The following is a 9,662-nucleotide window of genomic DNA, read 5'->3' on the forward strand; positions in this document are numbered from 1 at the left end:
TCTCCCTCCAGAGCAAAGCGAAGGCATAATGACTGACCAGGATAAAAGACTCAAGTTCCCCAAGCTTAAATTGCTCTCCTGTATTGCAACTCGCCACATGTGCAGGTATTATCTGGCCCTCTTTGCACTGATCTGTGGCAACCTGGGCTCAGGAAACTGGCACAAAATGCTGCTCCTCTGGCTACTGTTAATACTGGGAGTAATAAATTGTCCTTTGTCTCTGATTCAGTAACCATATCCATCTCATGATTTCCACCAGTATCCATGAAACTGTGACAGGCTACTTGTTAACTTCCAAGTTCATAAATTTCAAACCTTTCACAGTTCTTGACAATGATCATCAATATAATAATGATAATGATGATGATGCTAATGGCTAACATTTGTTGATTCTCCATTGTTAAGAAATTTACAGTACTGTGGAGAAGACAGACCCAAAATTGTGATAAATTCTATAAAGGAGACAAACTGAGTTGAGAAGGGGGGTTTTAGATATGAGAAACTGAGAAAATCTCTCTGAGGGAGTAATATTTATACTGAGATCTGAAGGTTGAGAGGATGCAGCCATGGTGAAAACACATAAAGGCTGTAAGGCAGGAACAGTCTGAGGCGTTCCAAGAAGTGAAGGTCAAGCTAGAGAAGAGCAGGTAAATGGCAGAGGGCGTGAGAAGATGCTGGAGAGGTATGGAGTTTGTCAAGGACCTTGTACGCCTGAATTTTTCTCTAAGTGAAATACTAAGCCATAAAAAAGCTTTTAAATAGTATTTACATTTACATTTCATAAAAAGCACTAGTTGCTGAGTGGAGAATGGGTTAAAAGAAAGCAAGGATGGAGGAAGGAGACAAATTATGAGGCTGCTGTACTGGACCACGAGAGATGAGAGCAGTCTGAACTGGACATGTGAAGACGTATGAACGGATTACAGATATTTGAGCAAAAATTTGAAACAAATTGCTGTCAAATTTCAGACGTGCAAGTTGAGGGACAAAGAGGATTGAAGCAATCCTAGGCTTGAGTTGCTAGGCTTCAGCAATTTGAGAACATTCCATTTAATGAAATGGGGAAGATTATTAATGGTGGGCAATTAATACAGCAGAGGCTGCTGGCTGTCCACAAATACCCTTTCTCCTCCTTCTTTACTAACAAAACTCTAATTATATGACGCAGCAATGTGCTCTAACAAAAAAAACCCAAAAAACCATATTTCCTAGCCTTCTTTGCAACTTAATAATATGACATAAATTCAAAGCTATCAAATATCATATAAACGGCAATAATGTCTATCTCATAAGATTTGTGTAAGCCTTAAATGAGATAATGCATGTAAAGTGCTTCAAGAAGTCACTGGCACAGAGGAGATCAATGAATGTTGGTTATTCTTGTTGATGTTGTTATTATTAGGATATGTTTATTCCTTTATTAATTTTCAAAACTGTTTTAAATTCTTTGGGATAAGTTTTAGAGTGTCAGAATAAAGACGAAAAAAGTTCTTTTGTATTCAGATCTCTTTGCTGCAGGATCTGTTATTAACAAGTTAACAGTTATTGTAAGTAAAGCATGAAAACTAATAAATTGTAACTATGGCTCTATCATTAACTTTTCTGAGTGCACGCTTTCTCATCTAAAAGATTAAAAATATAAGTAAAAATTATTTGAAAAATATAAAGCATCATATAGTACCATTATCAAAGCATTTTAACCATGAATACTTTCTAGATGTATAGCTCAAAACTTCACAATGTCTTGACCATCTCTTACTGGATTTTTGAATGAAAAGCAGACCAATCTAGCAAACTCTTATACTGAGTAGATAAAGAATGGGATTCTAGTGGGATAACTGGACCATACGGTATTTCTATTTTTAATTTTTTGAGAAATCTCCATACTGTTTTCCATAGTGGCTGCCCCAGTTTGCATTCTCACCAGCAGTGTATGAGGGTTCCCTTTTCTCTACATCCTCTCCAACATCTGTTATTTTTTGTCTTGGTAATTATAGTCATTCTATAATGACTGACAGGTGTAAGGTGATAGCTCATCATAGTTTTGATTTGCATTTCTCTAATAATTAGTGATGCTGAACATATTTTCATGTGTCTGTTGGCCATCTGTATGTCTTCTTTGGAAAAATGTCTGTTCATATCCTCTGCCCATTTTTTGATCTGGTTGCTTGCTTTTTGCTGTTGAGTTATATGAGTTCTTTATATATTTTGGAAATTAACCCCTTGTCAGATATATGATTTGTAAAATATTTTCTCCCAGTTGTTGAGTTGTCTTTTATCCAAAGAACTTGAAATCAACAATCCAAAGAGGCTTATGCACCCCTATGTTCACTGCAGCATTATTCACAATAGCCAAGATGTGGAAGCAACCCAGTGCCCTGCTATGGATGACTGGATAAAGAAGATGTGGTATATATTTACAACGGAATACTACTCAGCCATAAAAAAAGACAAAATCATCCCATTTGCAACAACATGGATGGAACTTGAGGGTATGATGTCAAGCGAAAAAAGCCAGACAGAAAAAGACAAATACTGCTTGATTTCACTCATATGTAGAAGATAAACAAACATATGGATAAAGAAAATAAGATTAGTGGTTACCAGAGAGGAAGGGGGTTGGCGAGGCGGGTGAGAGGGGTAAAGGGGCACATATGTATGGTGATGGATAAAAATTAGACTACTGGTGGTGAGCACGATGCAGTCTATACAGAAATTGATAAATAATAATGTACACCTGAAATTACACAATGTTATAAACCATTATGATCTCAGTAAAATAACTGGAAAAAAAAAAGAATGGGATTCTAAGAAATGCAGGCTTTGTCTCTCCAAGTACGGTACTTGAGCACTGACTCAGGGAGGCTTTTGTTTTCTTGAGGACAAAACAGTTACTATTATGCAGAAGAACTAAATCTAGTTCTAAGCACAGTGCAGACAAGTGCAAGCCTTAAGCTAGGGTTATAGGGTATTTTATAATTCTGTTTTTCAGAAGAGAAAGTTCAAAAACTGCAAGCACTAACCCCTCCTTCCTCTAATTATTTTTGCTCCATTTAACATAAAACAACTAGTTGAAAAAATATTTTCAAATTGCACTCAGAACTTGATGCGATGTGTTTATCTGAGAATGTATTAAAGGGACAATAGAGGTCCTCCAGATTATCTCCTATCCCTTCTAGTCGTCTCTTAACGCCTTCATTCAACCTGCTGCTTCCTTTCCCTAGAACTGACAACTGTTCTCTTCCTTGGCTGACTCTTGCTTATTTCTCACATTCTAACAGTTTTGACATCCTCCTCTCAGGTCTCGCCAGAAGCCTCCTCATCTGCTCCCGATTTGGCCTCCAACCTGCTTCCTCTCTGGGAACCTCGCCCAATTATACCTCCCTCCTTAGGGGAGCACACTTTGTAAACTGTATCCTTCTCTGAAAAGCAGAAAGATTAAAGAGGATAGATGTGTTTCCTCTCACACTATGCTCCTTCTCACACATAGTGCTCAATAGCTTTCTCTATTCACACATGCCATAGACCCAGACACACTGTCACACTCACTGAGTCTAAAGCTGTAATAACTACGCATAACCACCAAACCTCTGTCAAAACAGAGGCCTATCTGAGGAGGCAGGACTTGAAGCCAACAACTCTAAATCAGCTTCTGGTTATTCCTCCAATTTCCTCTAAAATCAATGGACATGACTGTACTCTTCCTATGGCCTAGAAACCAGAGATAGGAGGGTTTAATATCAATCACTTGGAGAACCACAAAATATGACATAAAAGTAAAGCCAGCCCGAAGACCGAGCTTTGAAAGCACCTTACTAAGAACACACACCCCAGCAAACCCAGAGCCCAAAAATAGCCCTTGCATTTACCAAATGGCCATCTCAGTTTACACTCCTTCCAGCAGCATGAAATAAATAAACGCAACCAAATATTCACTTACTAAAGGACAGGTGGTTTGCTTAAATACAATGCTTAATGCAGATGTGAAGATGTAAGCAACTTTACATTCAGCTTTAAAACTGTCTTTTCCCACGCTGAATGTATCATAAATCAGCCAAAGAATGAATATTTCAAATCGGAACTTCCTTACAACGTCAACCAGTCAATAGTTCAATTTCAGCAACATCGGCATTTTACTCCAGTCTTTGTTTACATAGCTATTTAAATGTTCTTTTACACTTTTCCCTTAGAATCTCATTTTAAAAATTACTAGCTAGTGGGGAAAACAGCTAACTGGAGATCACTGATTGCTTATATGTCCAATTGTGAAGAAAATAAACTCAGGGAAAATGTAACGGATCCTAGAAATATCTCATTAACTATTACGTCTAAAAGGCAAAATGTTCACAGTCTCTCTCTGGGAAGAAATCTTATCACATGTAAATCAACTGTTTAATTTTCTCATATTTACTCTTTGAAGGCAACTTAGGAAATATATCATATACAACATCCAGGCTTACGTATATCAGTAAACTTACTCTAAGAAGTCCATTTATATTTTAAAATGCAGAAACGAAAGTAGCTCCTAAAAATTCATGCAGTGGAACGCAGTATTTTTCAGACTTCTTCAACCAACACTTTTGTTTTCATAACCATGTCATTAAACTCCAGGAAGAAACATATTTTTACAACTGGGCTTCGAAAAATCCATTTGATTGTCAATGTTAAAATTACATCTTGATTGCACTGCCTTTTTTATACAGCCCTAGTAATAACAGAGGTCTCAACAATAGGGAGTAAAACCAATCCAGCAAAAAAATTGACATATTGAGTAACATTTAGAGAAATAAGTCATCTGAGTGGCCTGGACCACCCTGCTCCTTAGGCCCTGCTCGTGCCAATGCCACACACCTCTGCTGCTTGGGTTCTGGATCTATGAACACAGCAGGAAACAGGAATTTGGGCAGGATGCCATCATTAGATCCAACCATCAAATATATAGTATTCCACATCAATATCTTTTTCTCCTATCTCCACCCATATCAGAGGCAAAGTTTGCAGTCACAACAAGAGGGAATATAAATAAATTACAAAGTCCTTTGCCAAGAAAAGCGAAAACCAAAATCATTTTGGGAAAAATTCTAAAACGTTCCTGGGATGGACTCAAGCTGCTGTATGACCTCATGCTGAAGTAACAGTAATTTAAGTATACATTCTAGTAAGTAAAATTATCTTGAGGCTAAATTAGATCATACTTTTCTAACATCTGAAAGAAGGTAATGGTCAATCTCTGTAATACCATATTGATATATTTTTTCTTCATTATACATAGAAAGTTACATACTCTACATTTTTTTCCTCCACTCTTCCCTCAGTGAAGAATATATTTCGGTACCTTCTCAGAACTTTACTTCAGAAGACCTAATTATAAGGAATTATTGAACGCTTCAAATGAAAAAAAATATCTATTTAGACCTTTGGATTACTAAAATTACAACAGAAAGTAATTCTCAGCAAAGGAGGAAACTATTAAATAAGTATAAAAAGGGACCTCCATTTTTATACATCTGAAAGTCATTTGACTTCTTTTGCCCCACTGAATACCAATCATTTTCCCTAACAAACACATTTATTGCATCATTTAGCAGAGCCATTAGTCAAAGCTTAAAGTTTTCAATAGTTTTATTTCCCTCTATCCTTAAATTATTTTTTGATTTTAAAAAAAGGAGAGTTGCTTCAAGTGACACGATCAAGAACATGGAAAGAAAACTGACAGAATGGCAGAAAATATTTGCAAATCATATACACAGAATATATAAAGAGCTGTTACAATGCAATACGAAAAGACAAATGACTCAATTTTTTTAAATGAGCAAAGGATTTGGACAGACATTTCTCCAAAGAAGATATACGAATGGCCAACAAGCACAGGAAAAGATACTTGACACATTAGTCATTGGGAAAACACAAACCAAAACCACATTGAGATGCCACTTCACAACCACTAGGATGGCTATAAATAAAAGAGACAGACAACAACAAGTGTTAGTGAGGATGTAGAGAAATTGGAACCCTTATACATTGCTAGTGAGAATATAAAATGGTACAAACACTTGGAAAACAGTTTGGCAGTTTCTCAAAATATGCAACATAGAGCTGAATATGATCCAACAACTCTACTCCTGGGTACACACCCAAGAAAAATGAAAACATATGTTCATACAAGAACTTGTACATGAATGTTCATAGCAGCATTATTCATAACAGCAAAAAAGGAGTGAGAACAAATGGCCACTAACTGACGAATGGATAAAGTGTGGTATATCTATACAATGGAATATTATTTGGCAATAAAAAGGAACGATAGAAGCTACAACATGGATGAACTTCAAAAAAGATATGCTAAGGGAAAGAAACCAGTTACGAAAGATCACATATTGGACAAATGTATTTACATGAAGCATCCAGAATAGGTAAATCTATAGAGACAGTAAATAGATTAGTGGCTGCCTGGAGCTGGGGGTAGGGAATGGGGAGTGATGGCGAAGAGGTTTCTAGTTGGGATGATGAAAATATTCTAAAATCAGATTATGGTGATGATTGTAAAACTCTATAAATATACTAAAAACCATTGAATCGCACACTTTAAATGGGTGACTTTTATGGTATGTAAATTATAGCTCAACGCTGTTTAGGAGGAGGATGCAATAATGTATTATATTTCTTGGGGTCTTTGAAGACTGAATAGTAAGACTGCTTAGATCTTTTATCAATTAGAGAAATTGTTTCCATGTTGAGATCTAATACTAAACAAGACATGAAACTAGAGTGTCACTGAGGGAATCTGGTGTCACTTGAATGTCCTGGAGATAGCCCCAGAAAAATATGTGCATTTTTAGGAAAATGTGTGTATTAAAATAGAGCCACCGAATGTAGGTCTGTACAAAGGCCTTAGCAATAAGCAAACAATAAGCAAATATTTCTCGACGGAGTTAAAGATTCAATGAAAGCTGGTAAAACAGCAGCGTTCCCAAGCGCATAAGAATCTCAAGCAGATCAACCTTAGAGCCGGCGCCTCCCATAATTAACAGGGATCTCAAAGCATGAGCAGTAATCGGCAAATCACGAGAGGCAAAGGACTCAAGCCAGGGCCAGCTCCGCACACATGGGGCTGCTGCCATGCACCCTCAGTGCGGCTCTCCGAGAGTGGGGATCCTTTCTTCCCGGCGCCGGGGGTCAGAGGCCCCCGGGTGCGCTCGCCTCGCTCCCTGCATTACTCCCCCGCCCCGCGGCCAGGGGAGCAGCGAGGGTGGTCTCGGGACCCGGGATCACGGCACACAGGTCCCGGGCTCGCGGGAGGAGCGGGGGCTCGCGGGGCGCCGACCGGGCAGGGACTGTTCGTCTCGCGGTCCCCGTCTCGCGCAGGGCGCGCCACTCCGCGAACGTCCCCGGGATCCAGGCCGCGGGGCCGCCAACGTCCCCCGGGGTCCCTGCGCCCGTGGTGGCGGGGGCCGCCCCGCCCGCGCGCCCTCCGCCGGCTCCCACCTTTCTCCTGCACCATTTCCAGGACGTCCGGGTCGCCCATCTTCGCCAGCTCGTTGATGACACTGCACGAGGGGAGGCAGGCGGAGGACCACTGCGACTGGCGGCGAGATCGGGGGTAGAGACTGAACCGGATCGTGGGCCGCCGGCTCTGCTGGCCCGAGACCCAGCCCGTCAAGGTCTCGTTCCTCTCCTCCTGGAGGACGTCGTCCTGGAGCCCCACCGGACTCGGCCTCCGCAGCCGCTGGGGCTTCCTCTCCAGCCGGTACTTCTCCCCGGCGCCCTTGGCCTTCCTCTTCTCCGCCCTCTCCCGGTAGCGCGCCTGGAACCCCTCCCAGTACCTCTCCCGGAACGTGCCGGGCGGCCGGGCCCCCGGCCTCCCCGCCTCCTTTCCACTCCCGCCCTCCCGCGGCCTTCCCCGCCTCTCCCCCCTCCTGTCGACCCCCGGGCCCGCCATCTCCCCGCCCCCCGGCCCCCCCGAGCCGCTCGGGCCCGGCTCCGCCGCCTCCTCGGGGCCGGCCCCCTGCTCTCCCTCCTCTCCCTCCTCGGGGCTGGTCTCTTCCTGCCCCCGCTCGGGGCCCGCCGCCCCCCGGCTCTCTCGGCCGGTCAGCTCCATTCTCAACTGGCCCCGCTCGTCCCATTCGCCCGGGTCGGGCCCCGTCCCGGACTCCTGGTGCCCCGGGGCTGCCGCCTCCCCGCTCTCCGAACCCTCCTCCGCCGCCGCCCGCCGACGGGCCAGCTGCGCCCCCAGCCAGTTGGCCTGGTCCTCCTCCATCTGCCCAGCCCCGCGCCTTCAGCGGGTGGCACCCGAGGGAACCCCCTCCCAGTTGGGGAGTTATTTTTTGTCGGGTGGCAAAAAGCCCCCTTTCCTTAAGGGACCCCCCACCCTTAAGACCCGCGCCTCCAAGATTCTAGCAGCCCCTCCCTCCCGCGTGCGGCGCGTGGATTTTGATTTTTCTCCTGCTTCCTGGACGCCGAACCGGATCTGTGGCTAATACAGTTGGGGGCAAGCTGTACATTTTGGCCCGAGTTTGAATGCAGCCTTGCCCCTTAAAAGTTGGGTGGCTCTGGGCAAGTTTCCGTCAGCTTCAGTTTCCTGTCTTTCAATGGGAACGATAGCAGTACCCCCCTCCTAGGGCTGTTGTGAGGAGCAGGTGTAGCGCCCTGGCATAGGGTGCCGACAAGTCAGCTGCCGACAAAAGCAACCCGCGTACGCTGAGCCCTGCCCCACCTCCCGGGGTCCTGAGTGCCTCCCGCGCTGCAGCCGCGGGCGGCGGGAACCGTCCCGCTCCTCAGCGCTCCTCTGCCTCGGTTCTGTGCTGTTGAGACCCTGTGCACTGCCAGCTCCCCAGCAATCGGGAGACAAGAGTTGCTGTCTAAAGGGGGAAGCAGATGACTGGCGATAAGCTGAGGGTGAGGTAGAGGTCTGAGCTGAGGGCCCGGAGCCCAGAGTGCTGAGGAGGGAGCGACGGAGTTTGGGGCAGGGATGGGATGATTTAAAAAAAGGAAGAGATGGCCAAGTAAGACTTGGCCTTTCTTCATTTTTAAGCTACTCTATTTTTTTTCCCCTTTCTATTGACATTTTAGAACTGAGAATTACCTTTTACAGATGAGGAAACAGGCCTAGAGAGAAGTGTTTGGGGGAAGATCATAGTTAACTGTGGAAGTGGAAATCACATTTTTTTTTTTCTATACCTTGCTATCTGTTCCCTATTAAAACCTCTAGGAATAGATCAGTTCTGGCCAAATGATTTGAGATAGGCAATTCCTTACTTAATGTATTTTGGAATTGTGTTTGAAATGTGAGTATACGTAAGTCAAGCAACAGACTTACATGAAAGTATAATAAATTGCTAGTTAAGTGTGCTTTTTACCTCTTGATTATTAATCGTTGTTTGATTCTAATAAAATGTTGACATGAGTTGTTTCATGTTCTTCCTATATACCGGGTACTCTGCTCCATGCTGTGGATACTGTGATTTAACAGATGAGTACAGTCTTTGCTTTATGTAGATTTAATAAAAATAAACACAACAAAATTATTTTTCTATAATTTTATATAATTATGTTTTATATTTCTTGATTCTGCACCATACTGGAAGTGCCATATATGAGGAGACGTTTAATGTTGTTGATTTTGCACAAAATTAATGAAATATTTTAATGCTGAATTTGCTGAT

The 9,662-nt window shown here is 42.8% G+C and overlaps 1 protein-coding gene across 2 annotated transcripts in view; it reads right to left on the reverse strand.

The window, feature by feature from the left end:
- ANO5 (anoctamin 5) overlaps nucleotides 1-8,262 on the reverse strand; it is a 107,679-nt gene extending 99,417 nt beyond the window's left edge. For both annotated transcript variants that reach the window (XM_087433084.1, XM_087433085.1), the window contains exon 1: nucleotides 7,486-8,262. In XM_087433084.1, the coding sequence (XP_087289210.1) occupies nucleotides 7,486-8,257 (772 nt within the window). In that variant the 5' untranslated portion in view covers nucleotides 8,258-8,262. The remainder of the gene's footprint in view (nucleotides 1-7,485) is intronic.
- Between the last annotated feature and the right edge of the window lie 1,400 nt (nucleotides 8,263-9,662).

Source organism: Ceratotherium simum, chromosome 7 (assembly GCF_057802395.1).
Source record: "Ceratotherium simum simum isolate JZ-2026a chromosome 7, ASM5780239v1, whole genome shotgun sequence".
Classification (NCBI taxonomy): domain Eukaryota; kingdom Metazoa; phylum Chordata; class Mammalia; order Perissodactyla; family Rhinocerotidae; genus Ceratotherium; species Ceratotherium simum.